Source organism: Armigeres subalbatus, chromosome 1 (assembly GCF_024139115.2).
Source record: "Armigeres subalbatus isolate Guangzhou_Male chromosome 1, GZ_Asu_2, whole genome shotgun sequence".
In the NCBI taxonomy this organism is placed as follows: Eukaryota; Metazoa; Arthropoda; class Insecta; order Diptera; family Culicidae; genus Armigeres; species Armigeres subalbatus.
In genome coordinates, this window is record NC_085139.1 from 177,239,198 (window position 1) to 177,257,573 (window position 18,376).

Below are 18,376 nucleotides of genomic sequence, written 5' to 3' on the forward strand. Positions count from 1 at the left end.
TCGTTATTTTATGTTGATGTTCATTTAGACCCAGAGACGACAGTTGAGAAATCTCATTTGTGGTAGGTACAGTTTGATGACTTGTTTGACTTTTTGATGGATGATTACAAATGATCCATGCAGCCATCCACTTATTGCTCCATCCAAACACTTCAGAAGGTTCACAACAGATAAACTTCAATAGCAGAAACGTATTCAGAATAAATACCAGCCGAAGGGAAAATTGCTGATAAGAGCAAAAATTGAAGGGTGTAAAATTCTCACGTCAGCTTTTCTTCGCGACCTACTTCGATCTCCCATCCCGAACACTGGCCTTTTAGCGCCCTAAAACTAAAGTTTTTATCGTTTTGTTGTACTGAAGATCAAGATTACAAAAAAAATCAAGCTCCTATGGAGAAAATGGCATAAATAAAGCCAAAATGGGCATTTAAAAGCGAGTGTTCGGAACTGCCTTATTACTATTTAATCGGTAGCTCTGACAAGGTGGTGGCCAGTGTAACAAAATTAATTTAAAATAATTTCAAAACTTGATGTTTATCCTCCTTCCTATCCATTATTTATTGTAGAGAAGCGAAAGATTCAAACACAAAAGATTTCACTTAAAAAATATAAAAAATATGACTGTTAGATAAAAAATGACAAAAAATGAATATAATACTTAAAATCAACAGTTATAAATCTTTGCAGACCTTGAGAATAATGTAAAGGCCTTTTATGCCAACAAACTCAAACGCAGACATTTACGTTTATTGCTAAATATTAACTTTTAAAACCAGCAGCACGTCCAAACTAACAACAAACTGCCCTACGGAAAACGCGCCGCACCGGCACGATTGTAACAGAAAATCGATACAACTTTGAAGCATTTGAATAATCTGGATCTGCAGGATCTAGAAAATGTGAGAAAATTCTAGATATCCACACGCAAAAAAAGGTTCCCGAATTCGTGAACCAGCAAAAATACACCGTGATTCAAGTCATGAATTCAGCAGCTTCAGTCCCAAATCCGTGACTTAAAATACATCGTGAACTCGTTAGTTCAGGAGTACATGAACGCTTTTTTTTGCGTCCATGATATACGGAATCAAAAATATCTGAAGGTAAAAGTTTAGGGCATGCCAACGATTTCAATTGAAAGAATCTGAATCAGTTCCAGAATATGAAATAAATGAGATATCAGAAAATGCCCCAAATCTGGAGCATTCCTCAATCTGCAAAGATCTACTAAATCAGGAAAACTTCTGAAACATCATCATCTCCATTTCACTGTTTTCAAACAATGGCTGCTCATCCTGAATACGTTCAAAAGACAACGGAAAACAAACAATATTCAGTAGATCAGTGAGGAATATTTCGCTTACCGAAAAGTTTTCACAACTAGAGCACAGAGCAGGCGATTTTTCGATCAATCGCCTCATAATATATTACATTTTCGAAGTTTTCGAAAGGAAAGTGCTACGTACCATCTATGGTGGGGTGCAGATGGCGGACGGTACGTGGAGGAGGCGAATGAACCACGAGTTGCATCAGCTGTTGGGAAAACCATCCATCGTTCACACCGTGAAATTCGGAAGACTGCGGTGGGCCGGGCACGTAGCCAGAATGTTGGACAATAACCCGGGTGAAAATGGTTCTCAACAACGATACAGGAAGGCGAGGTGCGCAGCGGGCAAGGTGGATCGATCAGGTGGAAGATGACTTGCGGACCCTCCGTAGACTGCGTGGTTGGCGACGTGTAGCCATGGACCGAGCCGAATGGAGAAGACTCTTATATACCGCACAGGCCACTTCAGCCTTAGTCTGAATAAATAAATAATAATAATATATTACATTTCCCCAAAACTAATCAAGAAATGTAATATTAAACTTGATCTCGGCTCCGTAACGCTTCACGGCAATTGAGCCTCCAAGATTTTTACATTTTATTTACGCAACTCAGTCAACTTAAATAAAGATAGAGCTTACCAAAACGATGAGATGTACAAATTATTTTTACGTCACTGAACAATATTATTTAAATCAACAGATATGCATTTACGATTTATACTTGCAACAAAACATTGGAGAAAATTTTCAAGTAGAAACCTGAATGGGTAGTGAGATTTAGTGAAGATATTTATATGTATAAAATTTTGAGTAGAGTTTGAATGATTTATTCAGCGAAATTTGTTATGGTTTATTAAAATTATTAAATGAATAATTAAAAATTCATTTCGAAATTCCGTTTAATTTCGATTTTTCTGTCGAAATTTTTCAGATTTTACGATACGAAACGAAATTAGAATATCAGATTTCGCCATACTCAAATTCCGCGGAATTTCGTTTCGAATGCCCCAAAACGAAATTTTTCGAAATACCGCATATGCTTACCGGATAATAATGGCCTGCTTGGCTTGGACACAAGCTCTTGATTACAATCGCCACCGGTCAACAAAAGATAGTGCCAGCGGAAGAAAACGAAATGGTGTACTCACCGTACCTGCCCTTCTGGTTGGAGGAACCTGCGATCCGGCTCGAAGGACCAAATGCCCCATCACCCATACCCGTTTCTTTTCGAAGGATTTTCTTCCGTCTATTTGGAAAACGGCCCAGAAAGTTGTTGTCAGATACGGTTATATAACAACAATCAACAGGTACCATGACACCGCCGCGGCGAGGTCTTAACTTCAGATTTCAGACTACTATCCCGCTATTGATCACTGCTTGGCCATTTGTCAAAGCAAGTTATCCTATATATACATCATCCGATGACCACTACAACACAGTGGACATCCGTCAGCGTTATATACATACGCATTCGCGCTCTTGAGCGTAAGAAGTAGAGCTCGAAATAGGCCGGTTCAAATATAATTAGTTCATTCTTTGTCCTCTTTGTCTTCTTTGATTTCTTTGTTTTCTTTTTCTTTTTTGTTTTCTTTATCTTCTTCGTGTTTAAGTCATTTGTGGGTATGTTGCTTATCGCACGTTACTATCTTTTAAATTAGTAGAAAGATGTTCAAAAATAATGTGCCGTTTAAATGCGAATTCGGATAAAAATGTCTGAACCCCAAGACTGACTCCATATCCAGCCATCCGTTGGAAAATCTCCATTCCACGGGGACAGCGGCGGAAGTGCAATACCGTTTCCGATGTGTGTTCATGTTGCTATGACTGCTGCTATAGTCAATATCCGAGCCGAGATTTCCCACAGACGAGGGCCCTCAGGGAAAGTATTCCAAAGTATCGAATCGTATGCAAACAGTCAGCGACGATATGTCACAGTCCTATACCTAGCTGATGACTGCGAAAAAAAAAGTAGCGAACCACCGTGGTTGCACCAAGAGCTTTTCCGATGATCTTTACTCGTCGCATCGCCGCTGGAGCACTCTTCATCATTTCCACATGATTAATTCACACGTTTCCATTATTCTACCTACGGTTGCTCTCTTCTTGTCTGTTGTTGATTGCTTCACAATCCCAGCTAAACCGGAGGCCAGCCATAAGGGTCTCCGGATAACAAATCTGTCTTTTCTCCGGCTTTTCTCTGCCATTTATTTTTTTTCTCATCCTCAGAATCCGTGCGTATTTGGTTTTTAGAACGGCGCAATCCTTGCCCTGCCTGCAACGGTCTTTACATAGGCCATAGTTTTTGTTTTCGGGATGCATTTTTTTCAGTCCTGCTTACTCGAAAGCTGGATTTCACTACCGAGTAGCACATATCACCGGGATACGAAATGGATGTTTGCTTCTGGTGAAACAAAAAAGAAATACCAGCAATGAACAAGAAGGAGTTAGGCGAAGCTTTCTCGTCTGCTAGAAGAGCCACATCAGGGAGAAATTCTGGCTTTTGAGTGACCAAAGGTTGACAATCCGATGGGGAATAGATTGCTTGTCGCTATGGGGATCAGGTGAATGATAACACTAATTCCAGATTGGTAATCGGGATTTTTTTCCTACGTTATTTTGATCGCATTCTTTCAACAACACAAACATATATGAACTATGACAGACTTTTAAATCATTGGGGGCCAAAAATGTTTGAAACCCTCCTGCTTATTTACGCCAATTATGACTGTTCACAAACTATGTAACACTACGGTTTGGGAGGATTCGATCAGATCATTTATCTTGAGCTACATATGTCCTCTTACAATAAACATGATTTCTGGCCCCCTCATAACATTATGTACGGTACCAACATCAACAATTCTACCCCCTTCCGGTTCAATCCGGTCCAGATCTTACTTAACCTTCACCTATCTCAACCTTTCTGTCAATTTACCGTATAGTGTTTTTTGGCAAGTCTCACATGCGAAAAGTTTTATATTTATTGTTGAAAACTATATTGTCAAGATGAATGCGACACATATTGGAGCTAACCTGGTGTTGATTGCGACTCCGTGTCAACTGCATAAATGATTTAACTTATCGACTTTTTATCTGGACAACTCTGGGTAGAATAAACGTGTGTGACAAAAATCCTTTAATTGGGAATTAGAAGCACTTTGTACTCTTCAATGTGCCTGCACGCCATACAAAGTGTAGCGAAGTGTCACATGCACTAACCAACCCGATACTAGTGGTCAAAGTGCCGTGTGTGTTGTCAAGACCACATCAACACACAATGGAAGGCTGAGCTTGGAATGGAATTGGAATCGCCAGACGGAAAGACGGCACACAATGCAATGGGGCCGGTCTGTGCAAAGCGAATTAAAATGTGGTCAGTGATAGCGCTGGATTACAGGAACTCAACTGTCCGCAAATTTTAATCCAATTTGCAGATAGCAACCGCAGTCTAGTTTTTCGTGATTTTTTCCTAGCACCCCATTCCGAACGGCGTCGGCGGTTTGGTTTTGTAGGGTTTCCCAACAGGATGAAGGATAGTGAGCTAAAGCACCATGTTGCAATTGGCTAATCCACTATGGTACTGTCGCGTCGGTGGATATAAAAATCAATCCTTGGAAAAGTAATTCCATCTAGAATTATCCACCGAACTGAATCATGGCATGCATTATATTGCAATACCATTACTTATTGACCAAAGTATTAGAAGCGGCATTAACTATTTACGTTCTAAAATATGTCTGGAAATAATAATTGCAAACTAACCCAACGGACAACTATTGGAACAACTCATAAGGATTTTTTCGCATCGCCAAAATTGACGAAAATGCAATCAATTATTTTACTCTGCTGGTTGTGGCCGGCAAACAACAATAAGCACACTTTACTAGAATTAGACCAGCTCAGGACAAACCCAAGATGCTTTTTTGTTTCTCCAAAGCCTACCGAAAAGTCAAAATGCACCATGAAGAGAAATGATTAGCATTGTTCCTTGAGGTACGCACCTGAGCAACGGATAATGGCATCGTTTCTCCACGTTTGGTTTCCTTTCTGTCTCCGTTCAGACCAGCTATCGTCGTCCTTGAGACACTGTTTCCGCTCATGACCCTATTCATGTGCGAATCTTACAGAAAATTAGGTTGACAATTGTTGGTTTTTAAGAATTCCGACCCAACCATAACGAATCGAATTATGAGCTGAACCTCTTTTGACATTTCAATTTAGGAAATTCTCTTTTTCGGTGAGCTTCTGCATGCATTTTTTTCCCTTCATTCATGTTGGGTGGAATACCTAAGTGATGCAATATTATTCGATTAGTTCCGTAATTGGCCAGCTCAACGAAATCCATGTGGCCTCACATCGGTTTCGTCGCGGCGGCGACGGCACGGTCGAAGTATTTTCCTTTTCATTTGAAATTGAATTGAAAAAAAAAATGAAAAACGTCTTCAAAAGAAACCTCATCCGTCGTGGAGGGAAAAATTTAATTAACAAGCATGCAGAAAAGTGGAAAATATAAATGGACCAAAATGATGCCGAGTTGGAAGGCAGTTTCGATTGCCACCTACTTCCGTCCGTTTTCTGCATAAGCGCAGAGATGCTGGATAAGTTTCAAACATTGTTGGTAGGAACATTTTTATTCTGACTGAATTAGCTAAATAGTCAACAGAACTAAATTCAATCGACCGTCATTCAACATAATGTCCAATTTTCCCAATTTTTTGAATATAAAATAAATTTGAAATCTATGCTATTATCAAAAAAATCAATACATTGCTCATAAAATTCATTCCAGAAGTATAATGAAAGCAATAATCGAACGATTTTTGTGAGACCCAAATAATGCGAATTGACCCTGTGTAGGGCGACAATCAATCAGTGGCCACGTGGTGGCATTTGGCATCACCAGTTCAAACGGAACATGTAGCACATGGCCGATAGCTTCGTCGAAGCGGCGGCGGTGGCCATCTACGGTTTCGAGAATCTGCCTCAGCCAGCCAGCGCCAGCGGATGCTCATCAAGGAAGGGACGACGAACCAAGTTCGCGCGCGAATGTACATTTATTGGCAATCTGTCAGTGCAATTTTTTATAGATACCACAAAATATTTGCCTCAATATTAATTGAATTTTTTTACGACTCGATTTTTCTCGGTTTGGTGGAATCCTTCCATCCCGCCAACCGACTGACCGATTGCAGGAGTGTGGAGGAATCTCGCGTGAGTACAATTATGTGCATGTCCACTTGCACACAGGATGCATCTGTGCTGGGGTCCATCGCGGCGGACACGCGTGTCAGATAGGCGATGGTAATTGTCCTCGCCAACTCTGGTGCGTCCCGATTGATTGCAAATAACATGTGGAAGAGCTGCAACTGCTTGCATTTGCCAATGGTTGCAGACACCATGCATGAAAATTTCAAACAGCACTCAAAACGATTCCCCGTGTGGATTGAAGAATATAAAACGATAGAAGGATAGGCAAATAAGGGACTAGAGCTTGTTTGTTTATTATTGTCCAGTAGTGTAAGATATATATTCAAAAATTACTACCTCCGATTTGGAAAAGATACAAAACTATAATAAATTTGTGTCAATAATCAACTATTTATTTCATAAATTTAGTTAGGGCGGTTCCAAAAATCGATGCAGACACTCTTGAAACTTGCTTCCGACGAAGAACATTTTACAACGGGCGGTAACGAATTCCAGTTTACCACACCTCGAACGATCAGCGAACTAACATAACATAGCGTATTGTTAGCCAGCACCACAATATTCTGCAAACGTCGACCACGGAATTGAATAAGCTTCCCATGAAGTATCGCAGGAGGTAGAGGCAAGCCAGCCTAAGGCAAAAAACAAGTATAGCAGGAAACTGAGTTTTCACCTGGTTTAGCGTCATGCGAAGTCGTTCTAAAGAGTTTTCACTCGGATGTAATATATCGCCGAACGTGAAATACGGCAGAATCAGGAATTTGAAGAGCTTCAGCTTGATAAACGACGAGGCAGCGGAGGTACAGCAATACAGCCAGTGCAGGCTGGCATAGATTTTACCAAATGGCTGAGTAATCACCACTGCAAATCATTTTTGAAAAACGAATCCGAGGTTGTTTGCTTTATCTGATCAATCGATGATCTAACCATCCATTACGATTCCAGGAACGGGTGGAGTAAATCCACCAACAATACGACGTCGGCTTGTGACGAACAAGGCCTTGCTTTTAGCTGGATTTACTCGAAGATTGTTTCACCGTGACCAGTCTGCCACATGCTCAAGGTCTACATTCACCATTCTGACAAGTTCTCGTGCGCAAGGGCCAAGCCAAGTAATGTAAAGCTCAACTTCATCAGCAAAAAAAAGAATTGTACAATACTTCAGTACAGTTGGTTGCTCGTTGATGTGACAGCTGAAGAGTAGTGGATCAAGGACTGAGCCCTGCGGTACACCAGACGATACCTCAATGCTGCCAGAGCAACAATCGCCACAGAAAACCGTTTGTGTTCTGCCATAGAGATACGACCCCATTATGTTTACGGCGTCAGGGAAGAAGATGAACTAAGTTTGATATGTATCCACTAGTTTGTTGTGATGGATGGTATCAAAAGCCTTGGAGAAGTCCAGCTTTTAGTAACAATATACCAGAGCTTCCTTTGTCGACGGTGATTCCCAGTTCATCGTACACTCGAAGAACTGCGGTTTTGATACTCTGCCTGCGGCTAAATCCTACCTGGAAAGCTGACAAAAGCCTGTTGTTTTCGATGTATGTTGTCATTTGTTGTTTAAGAAGCTTTTCAAAAGCTTTCAACAAAGCGCAATGTATACTAATTGGACGTAGATTGGTAATGCAGTTCAGAAACGGATTCTTCTTCAGTGGCATAATCTTCGCAGGCCTCCAGCAATTCGGGAATGTAGAAGTCTCACAATGAGCGCAGCAAGCTAAAAAAGCGCGTTTTTCATTTGGTTGTGAACGGTTGGTTTTACAAAGGTGGTGTCTTCTTTTTCGCCAAAAAATTTAAAAACTCGACAAAAATCAGAAGAGTTGTGTAAAAGACATGACCGCCCGACGTAAACCATGAAAAATCTTTTGGTGCAATGGTAATTGTAGTGTCATTCAGTGTTGTCCTAAAAAAATCTGCTCTTTGATTTTACACCATCTAAACGATTTTATAATCTTAATTTAGTAAGTGCGACCAATAGAAGGACATTTGAATTTTCTAAATGTTATGTCAAACTGTCAAAAAATGCACAACCAGAGCCACAGGAGCGCGCGCGCTGAAAATACACTCCAGTGTATTTTCAGTGCGCACGCTCCTGTGCTACCGTAATCTAAAAAAGTGACGTAGGGTAAGACACCCAGAAATCGCCCTCCCCCCAGTTTTCGCCCACCTACTTTAGAATCTTCATTTCTCGTAAACTAGTTGTTGAAAACAGTTACAGTTGAAGTTTTTCCATACAAGCATCAATCAATTACGAAAAAACTTGAACTTTGACTGTTTCCAACAACTAGTTTTCGAGAAAGGAAGGTTTTAAAATAGGTGGGCGAAAACTGGGGGGAGGGCGATTTCTGGGTGTCTTACCCTATACTCCATTTCCCGAAAATAGTGTTATCGAGTAGATCTCATCGAGCTCTTTAACAGAAAAATTAAAAACATGCATGTTGTTTCTCAGAATACGGCAGTGTGGCTCTGGCATGCATTTTTTTGATACTTTGTCATGACATTTAGAAAATACAAATATCCCTGTAATAGTTGCGCTTACTGAAATAAAATCAAAAAATCGTTTAGGTCAGAGTAAAATCAAACAGCAGATTTTTTTGCACAAAGTGCTCTTGCACAAAGTGCTTTTGCACTGGTGTCATGTAAATATTAAGTTGTTAAACGGGGGAAGGGTCGTTTGGCCTAAACCCATTCGGCCGAAGGCCATTTGGTCGAATGCCACTAGGCCGAATAGACCATTAGGCTGAAAGTCATCTGGACGAAAGGGTCGTTTGGCTGAACGGGTCATTTGGCCGAAAAGGTCATTATGCAGAAAGGGTCATTTGGCCGAAAGGATCGTTTGCCCGAAAGGGTCATTTGTCCGAAAGGGTCATTTGGCCGAAAGAATCATTTGGCCGAAAGGGTCATTAGACCAAAAGCGTAATTAGGCCGAAAGGGTCAATAGGCCGAAAGGGTCATGTGATCGAAAGGGTCATTTGGCCGAAAAGGTAATTAGGCCGAAAGGCTCATAAGACCGAAAGGGCCATTAGGCCGTAAGGGTAATTTGGCCGAAAGAGGCGTTTGGCCGAAAGGGTCATTTGACCTAATAGGTCATTTGAAAAGTGAGAAATAAGTGATCAGAAGAGCGACGACTCATTTATTATTCTTCATTTTTCTCGTCTCACTGTAAAACGTGAGAAGCGAGAAGTGAGTAGTGAGACGTATCACTACTCACTTTGCGCTTCTCACTTTTTAAAGCGAAAAGTGATAAATAAGAAGTGAGAAGTGAGACGTCTTCATTTTTCTCTTCTCACCTTACCTATTCGGGCAAATGCCCTATTCATCCAAATGACCAAAATGTTGCATTCGATGCAGAATCCTTTCTCATAGTTTTCTATTGAAAATTGGCCAGATCGAACTATGGACTCAGAAGTTATGGCCAAAATACAATTTTTTATACCAAAAACGGGCGCGTAAAAATTTCTCACTCATTTTGTAGGCACTAATCTTTAATCACTTGTTTGCAACAAGCTGCATTCGACGCAGAATCCTTTCTCAATGTTTCCTATTGACCATATCGGAGTATGGGCTCAAAAGTTATGGCCAGAATACTATTTTAATAACACACGAAAGGCTCCATCACCGCTAGGTAGTTTAATCTGGAGTTTTTAATTATATGACCAGAAAAGCCTAAACAGAGGGATTATTTGTTAGCCAACTTGGTAATTCTCAATACAATTTTCAATAACATGCAGCAACCACTCAATAGTTTGATTCTTGCGATAAAAATTAGACTTCAACAGCAGCATCAAGTGGAATTTATTAGACGATGGTCGTCGGCGCGGTTACTACAGAAAATTCGGCATAGCGATGCCGTGGGTAGTCATCGATGGTGGAGCGGCGGATCATCGGTGGTCGACACTCGTGAAATTTTTCGCATCGGTGGCGTTTGCAGAACTTAGTGGTCAGGAAGCAGCTTTCAAGTCGTATTTATTTCACAGGGTTTGAACTATTGAGTTGGTAGTGACTGGAAGTATTTTTGAAAATGAATCGGTTCTTGTCAGGACCACCATAATATTTGAAAGAAAGTAAAAGGCTGTACTGTGACTGTAGCAAATTCATGGCCAGTGAAATTTTCTCGCTTGGTCCTGAGTTTGGTTATATGCTGTTGTGAATCAAATGCGTATTATTGAGACTACAACTACAAAAAATGCTTGGCGTGGATCGCAGAACCATGGCAACAGTGTCGTTCTGAGCGGAGGCCGTCGGCAGGTGGTTACTGCAGAAATGTATAGGCGTCTCCATCGATTTGGCTGTTGTTATAGAAAATTAACATTTTCTCAAAAGTTTCTAATTGTTGCTATTAGTGATTTCAAATGAGCAGTTTGTCGGTGAAAGACGCTGCAATAAATTTATTTGCATACGACGGGTAATTTGTTTTCCACTATGTGAAAGTCATTTAAATAGTCCGTTGCCAACCACTGGTGTCTTGAGAACTCCTGTAGGTTAAGCACCACTGCTCTATAGGAGCCGTATTTCAAGACAATGGTTGCCACGCACTTGTTGGGTCGTATGTGCTGCGGTGATCTTTTGGACAAATCTAAATTAATCTCTATTACTTACCACTGATAATTTTAGGAACAAAAGTTACATTGAGTAATTACATTCAATCATAAAAGGGACGAAACAGCTTGATTTGTTGGACCATGCATAATAAATTCGTTTATTACATTATAAGAGGGACAGGGGAAATGTGGAACACATGTTCATTCGAATAACTTTGTTTTTACTTGCGCATTTTACGATCACTTTTCGTTGCGGCCGATATCGATGCTCGTTGGTCGACTTGTGGAACGGGAGCGGCTTCAGGCAGGAGGGGTGTGTAGCGATGACGTACGCAGCCGGCGAGGGGCACCAACTGGCTTGCAGATTCGGTTCGAACAGGGTCCAACTTTGCTTCTGCGGCAACTCGGCCTCGTAACGAATGGCCTCACGTTTCACTGTGGGCCCGGGGAACGGTACCGTGTGCACTTTTCTACGCGAGTCTTTCAAAATCGAGCAGGATCTAAACTGTTTGGTCGGAATCACATGCGGTTTTCTTCCAACGGTCCTATTGTCCGGCTGTTTGTCTGTCTATTGACTACAGATAACCCACGGACACACGCTATACAAGTACCGCTTCTTTCTGACACTTCATCGACCTGGCTTTCACTCGCGACGTATATACGTTTTTACAAATCTGGACCGCTGGATTTAGCTTAAAGTCCACACTGATCCTACTCGATAGACCGATTAGCGGAATATTAACGTATTCGTGTGGCTTCACTAAACGGTTTCACTTTTAACTTTTAACTTTAGCTTCTCGAAACGCGTGGTCACTATAACTGTGTGACGGACGCTGCCGCTTTTCGTCGTTCCTCCGGGCCAGTTTAGAAAATACAAGAGAGCGGCCACAGGGAATTGTGGCCTTTTATATCATTTTCCCAGCATCAAAATCGGTTTTCCCGCTCATTATCCTGCACATCGCCATCTTCCATTTGCCCACTGTGATGACCAGCGATACTATAACAGTTGTAACGTTTTCGAGGGGTACATAGTATTGGGTTGATGCCATTTGAATTTAAATTGTCTTGCACGCAAGTTTTAATAAATTAATTAACAAATTTTAATCTATCTAATTTTAATCTAGTGAAATAAGTTTTAAACAAAGATAAATAAATAAATAATGGACAAAAGTATATAAATAAATTTACAAGTAATTTGTGGCATCAACATTGCTAATAAATATAAAATCAATATTTACTCAAACGCATAATAGTAACGGAGCATAAACAATAATTTTATATTTAAACATTTACTGACATAATATTTCCAACAAAACATATTTACAAAATTTAAACAAAATCAAGCTGACGTTCACAAAACGCTTGGTACATTGTAACCAGTAAACGGTTGGTTACAATCTTCCCGTAGACGGGGTAAAAAAACATAGTTTTTTTTCAGTGCACAGTGCGACTACTTCTCCACCAGATCTCTCGCTCAATTCGTCAGATGATTTTTCTTAATAAATCAGAGGAGCTCTCTCTAACGGATTGTGCTGATTTAGTGGAGTGAGCCTGTCCACGTCACCTTGAAAAAACTCTGTACTGTTGTCAAAATCAGGAACAATTCTTCTCATTGACCAGGTCTTGAATCGGTTTCGAAAGAATCCATGTGGAGGCTATTCAAAATGCGTCAGATTAACAGCCTACTGACTGTCGCTATTACGATAGACAATGATCAGAAACCCAGAATCGATAACCTTCTTTAACCTATTCTACACATCAACGGTGAATAGTTATAATAAATTTCTCATCTTCCATTTTCCTGTCTCAACTAAATTGGACAAAAACTTCTTACCTTTCACTGTGATCTCGTACAATCATTTCATTCATACTCCCCCTCATTCATTCTTTCTCTTTCATCACAGCTCATGTATTCATTTATATTAAAAAAAATTAAAACATTTTACGATTTAGGGTACCCTATTCTAGTTGTGATTATATCTCATCTCCGCGTCTCATTTTCATGAGAAACGTGATAATAATCAACTTATTTTTCGGCATTCAGTAATTTCCCTCAGAATCTCTCATAGACCGAGAGCAAAAGTTTGGAAACTACTGAACCATAGCACGGAAATTTCCAACAAACGGCTGCGTGCTCTATATCGTACAGCTCTGAATGTCGACTCACTGATGTTTCGGTTTCTAATCTGTCAAACGATAGCTCACGATAGCCAAACGACTGTCATGTTGTTTTGATTGTGAAATCTGAAATTTTCACGAAAGAATGCCTTTTTCACGAACAGGTAAGTATTTTACTAATTCCTTTGTTTTCTTGTTTACTTTTAGGTACAGGTGAGGAGGCGATAATGCTTTTAGATGCAGGCAAAGCAAGACGAAACTATTTCGGTGTTTGTAGGATGAAAAGCTGCTGTTTTCGATGGTGTTTTTTTTTTTTCTGAATGCGAGGAAATAAAGTCAATGAGAAGAGTGTTTTGTTTATCCGGGCTTGAGATGAATGGCAGGCCAGATCCCGAGATTTTTACATGCGAGATCCTCCAACTCATAGGATGAAGTGCCGTGTTTACTTTTCACCCGGCAGGGGAGATATTGACTACCATATTTGGCATTATAGTGATTCGCAGCGTTAGACAGTTTCATGTTTTTTCTATATATTAATTGCCCTGGTACGAAGGCTTTCGCGAATCTGCGATGTCGAAGATTGTAGGCTGTATTTGACAAGTTATGTGCCTTGGATAGATTTTTCGCGACGATGTCGTACAGTTTTGTGAACATTTGCTGCTTTCTAGAAGCTCGCTGTTCAATTGTAAGCTCTTCGTCGTGTCTGGCCAGGCGGTGATCCGTTCCAACTTCTGACAACTCATGGCCGTGTGTAATAAAGAACGGTGTGTATCCCGTGGACGAGTGTACACTCGAGTTGAGAAACATCTCAATTTCTGGAAGTTTTGAGTCCCAGAGGCGTTGATCTTCTTTGACACACGTTCTAATCGCTGCATTGATAGTCCGATTTACTCTTTCGACCGGATTGGCCTGTGAGTGGTATCGGGAGTTCAACCAATGAGCTATTTTGTACCTATCAATCAGTTCCTTGAATTCTTTGGAAAGAAAAGAGCTTCCATTGTCCGTAATTATGATTTCCGGCACAGAATTGCGCAGAAACCATTGATCCTTTAAAATAGCACATAAAGATGCACTCCCGATACTTCTCACAGGCTGAATTAACACCCACTTCGAAAAGTAATCGGACACAACTAAGATGTGCTGGTTTCCCCTGCGGCTCCGAGGGAGGGGCCCGATATAGTCGACCGAAATTATCTGCCACGGGCGTGTAGCGAGTCGCATCTTACCCATTTCAGGGTGCCACTGGAACAGAGGCTGGTTTGACTTCTTTACAGATCGAGCATTTTGGCAGTACCTGCGGATTTCGGTAGCCATCCGAGGCCAATAATACCTCTGCCGAATTCTAGCGAGTGTTTTCTCGTATCCAGGATGGAATACCATTTCATGGCACTCCTGCAAAATATTGGGGATTTCCGCTTCCTTTGGAATTATCTTCCACTCGAAGCAAGAATCATACGGATCATTGCGGGCTGACACAAACTTCAGAAGAATGTTGTCTTCCACCTTAAAATCAACAAATTCTTCTGGGCGAGTTCTTACCTTTTGTAGCATGGAATCGTACCATGGTGTAGTCGGTGCACTTTGCACGACCGCAACACTTCGTGACAGGGCATCAGGAACCACGTTCTCTTTCCCCTTCCTATGAACCACTGTCATGTTGTGTTGCTGCAAATGAAGTGCCCATCTACTGCATCGAGAACCAACCTTCCATTTGGTGGTAAGAATGTGCGTCAGGGCGGAAGAATCGGTTATTAGAGTAAAATGGTATCCTTCCACATACCCACGAAAAGCTTCGATCGCGAGGAGAGCAGCCAGAGCCTCCTTCTCCGCCGCGTGATAATTTTTCTGGGGTGTTGTTAGCTTGTGGGAAAAGTACGAAATGATTCGTTCTCCGCCCTCCTGCTGTTGAGTAAGGACCCCAGCAACCGCCACGTCGCTTGCATCCGTTTGAATCGCAAACTCTCTTGAAAAATCTGGACTGCCGAGTATGGGAGATGTGATAAGACATTCCTTGATGTCACAAAAAGCCCGCTCAGCGTCGTCATCCCAGCGAATAAGTTTCGATTTCGTCTGCAATAGGTCAGTTAGGGCTGCAGTTACCCCGCTGAAGTTTGGAATAAACCTGCGATAATAATTCGCCATTCCTAGGAATCTTCTGAGCTTCGTAACGGTATTGGGACGTTCATACTCTACGATCGGTCGAGTTTTCTCCGGATTTGTTCTTAGTCCGTTCGTGCTCAGAAGATACCCTAGGAAGGGAATTTCATTCACCCCAAACTTGGACTTTTCCAAATTAATGCTAAGGTTTGCCTCCCTAAGACGGCGCGCAATTTCAACAAGGAGCTGCACGTGATGCTCGAACGTTTCCGTGACGATGACGATATCGTCAAGATACACGAAAACGTTCGGTTCCAGTACACCATGACCCAGAACATTGTCCATTAACCTTGCCAAGGTAGCCGGACTGTTGACGAGGCCAAAGGGCATTCTGGTGTACTGAAACAACCCTTTGCCCTGCACACTAAAGGCCGTATATTTACGTGATCCGGGCTCCAAAGCAACCTGTAAAAACGCTTCGGATAAGTCGATGGTTGTGAGGTATCTCGCTTTGGGAAGCTGCCCCAAAATTCGGCCAGGGTGGGGCAAAGGGTATGCATCACGCACAGTTCTCTCATTAATTTTGCGCGCGTCTAGGCACAGTCTTACCTTAGAGGGTTTTATAACGGGTACGCAATTCAACGACCAATCTGAATTACTGCGTTCGATAATTCCGACATCTAGCAGTCTCTGCAGCTCAATCGCTACCAGTTGATGTGTCTTCGGAGACATAACATATGGGAATTGTCTCACCGGTGGTTTATTCTTCCACTCATCACTAATATCGATGCGATGTTCAGTGAGCGGAGTTATGGTTAATTGTCCAGACTTTGCTGGGATAAAAAGGAGCTTGATATCATCAATCCGACGGCTCTCTTCTTCCGATAGATTCGTTTCGGCGCATGGTGAATCAATAGAAGCCACATTTCCTTGGTTCTGGAACCTCTCGTCCTGCAGTATTCTGGGTTGGATTTGAAACTTCCTCCAGAAGTCCATGCCGCAAATGCAGTCGAGAGCCAAATTTCGAACTACCAGGGTTGGAACTATTTTAATTCGATCGCGGAAACGAAAAGGGAGTTGGACTTGACCTAAAATTTGAAGCTCATCGCCGCTCGCTGATTTTAGGGCTACGTTAGTGGAAGGGCGGTGGAGTTTTTTTGGCTTCATTCGAGTGAACATGTTTTCACTGATGATGGTGAAATTGCTTCCACTGTCTAGCAGAGCTTTTAACGGCATACCGTACACTTTGACTGCCACGTATGGACGTTGGTCGTTAAGAAACGGGTAGGTTATATGACATACTTCTGTGGGGTGGGTGTAACAGTCTTCGGTCGCTGACTCCCAGAAGACTGGCGGGTATCGTTTGAAATTCGAATAGTTTACGCTTCGGGATTCGGCGGACGGCGATTTTCGTTCGCTCGCGTGCCGTTTTTTAAGCAGTATGGGCAGAATCCGGTGGGGAATCCGTGCAAACCACAGTTGTCGCAAAACAGGCGACGGGGCTGCCGGCACATAACCACGTGATGGCCTAGAGTGCCACAGTTGAAGCAGGTATTATGGTTCGGAGGTTTATGTGAATTAACTACTTGTTCAAGAGTCATTTGCGGACGGGAAGATTTACCGGACGGACCAGCAATCGGCTCTTTCGAATCATTATTTCTAGGAGCGATCGGAGTTGAAGAAGCTTTGTGGAAACTGGAAGAAGAGGGATTGTTTTGGAACTGAGGTGCAGAGTTGCGATTTGTTTTGTTTTGGTTGCCCGACAAATCGTTTCCTGATATCCGCTTAGGTTGCTGGTTCGGATGCTGGAATGTTTTCTGGCGATTTCTATCGGTGATGATATGGTTCTCAACGGCCTGCACACTTTTCTCGGTGCCGAACACTTTATTGTACGCTGAAAAATTCAACGCGTCTAGCTTTTGTCCGGCAGCCAAGAGTGTCTCAAGGTCCTGTATAGGGATAAACGTCATCTGCCGTTTATAATCGACCCTCATATTTTGCTGCAATATTTGTACTTTCTCATAATCTGAGATCTGTACACTCATCGTCCTGAATAACTTCTCCATTTCAAAGTAGTATTCATGGAACGATTCTTGCTTCTGCTGGCGTCGCTGGTAAATTTTCATTTTAATCAGCGCATCCAGGTCAGGGTGTCTGTAGGTGCGGCGAAGCTCGAACACCAAATGCTCCCAGTTCATTAAGCGGCCGGTTGATCTTTGCGTCATGTACCACTTCAGGCCGAACCCGAAAAGAGATGTACAGCAGAGTCAAACAGTTCGCTGTCTGAAATGTGTTCAGCAAGGGAAAGAGCCCGAACCAGTTCAAGGAACTCATTTAGCTTTAGGCCCTGATCATCGCCGCTGTATTTTGAAATATTCCATTTGGAAACTGGCAGAGACTGGCGATGTTGATAGTGTACTGGGAATTGAGAGGGCGTGAACTGAATTTGAGCTGGTGGTGGATTTCGAGAGAGGTTATTTGGCAAATTATTAGCTTGAGAGTTTGTGGGTAATTGATTTTGAAATGTGAATGGAGATGATTGGTTCGGAGCAGACGGCATTAGAGTTGGGTTAGGAAGTAGATTAGTATGGTGATTTGTAGGTACTGTTTCGAAGGCGGGAAAATTATGGCTATTGCTTGCTGATTGGAATGGGTTCTGGGTATAGTGTGTTGAAAAACTTGTGAAATGATCTGGAAACGGACTGTATGATCTATCTATGGGATGATTGGAATTCGAAATAGCGCAGAGATCAGTTTGAACTGCTGCATTTATTTTCGATTTCTGTTTTTCTAGCTCATTCTCGAGACCCACGATCCGCGATTCCAGCCAATGGATCCAATCGAGTTCATTCGTGCTGAACTGAAGCATTCTTTGAGACACTGGTGGACCTGCAAGATTTGGTTCAATTGTTTGGCCAGCATTTTCCGGCTCGTTATCTAATTGCGAATTCTCCCCCTCCTTTCCCAGCGTGTTTTCTTCCTGCCTTTGAGTCGATTCAGTGACTAATCCCTGATCCGATGAAAAACGACCAAAACTCTTCTCTAACTCATTGACTATTTCCACTACCATACCCTGCATA

General features: G+C 41.9%; 1 protein-coding gene across 1 annotated transcript; it reads right to left on the bottom strand.

Annotated features, from left to right (window-relative positions):
- Positions 1–260: 260 nt before the first annotated feature.
- LOC134206773 (uncharacterized) lies at positions 261–17,494 on the bottom strand. Its single transcript, XM_062682498.1, has 5 exons — positions 16,771–17,494; positions 15,906–16,645; positions 14,577–15,761; positions 11,307–11,586; positions 261–355 (listed from the first exon to the last, which is right to left on the bottom strand). The coding sequence occupies exons 1-5, from the start codon at positions 17,492–17,494 to the stop codon at positions 261–263; spliced, it is 3,024 nt and encodes a 1,007-aa protein (XP_062538482.1).
- Between the last annotated feature and the right edge of the window lie 882 nt (positions 17,495–18,376).

Bases quoted from the DNA above. Each gene is read 5' to 3' on its own strand.
- LOC134206773 (XM_062682498.1), bottom strand. From the start codon at position 17,494: ATGAACTGGGAGCATTTGGTGTTCGAGCTTCGCCGCACCTACAGACAC. The intron at 11,587-14,576 runs GTATTCCATCCT...CCGACCAAACAG, and splicing joins TGCAGGAGTGCCATGAAATG to TTTAGATCCTGCTCGATTTT. The intron at 356-11,306 runs GTAAAAACAAAG...CTTGATCTTCAG, and splicing joins AGTGATCGTAAAATGCGCAA to TACAACAAAACGATAAAAAC.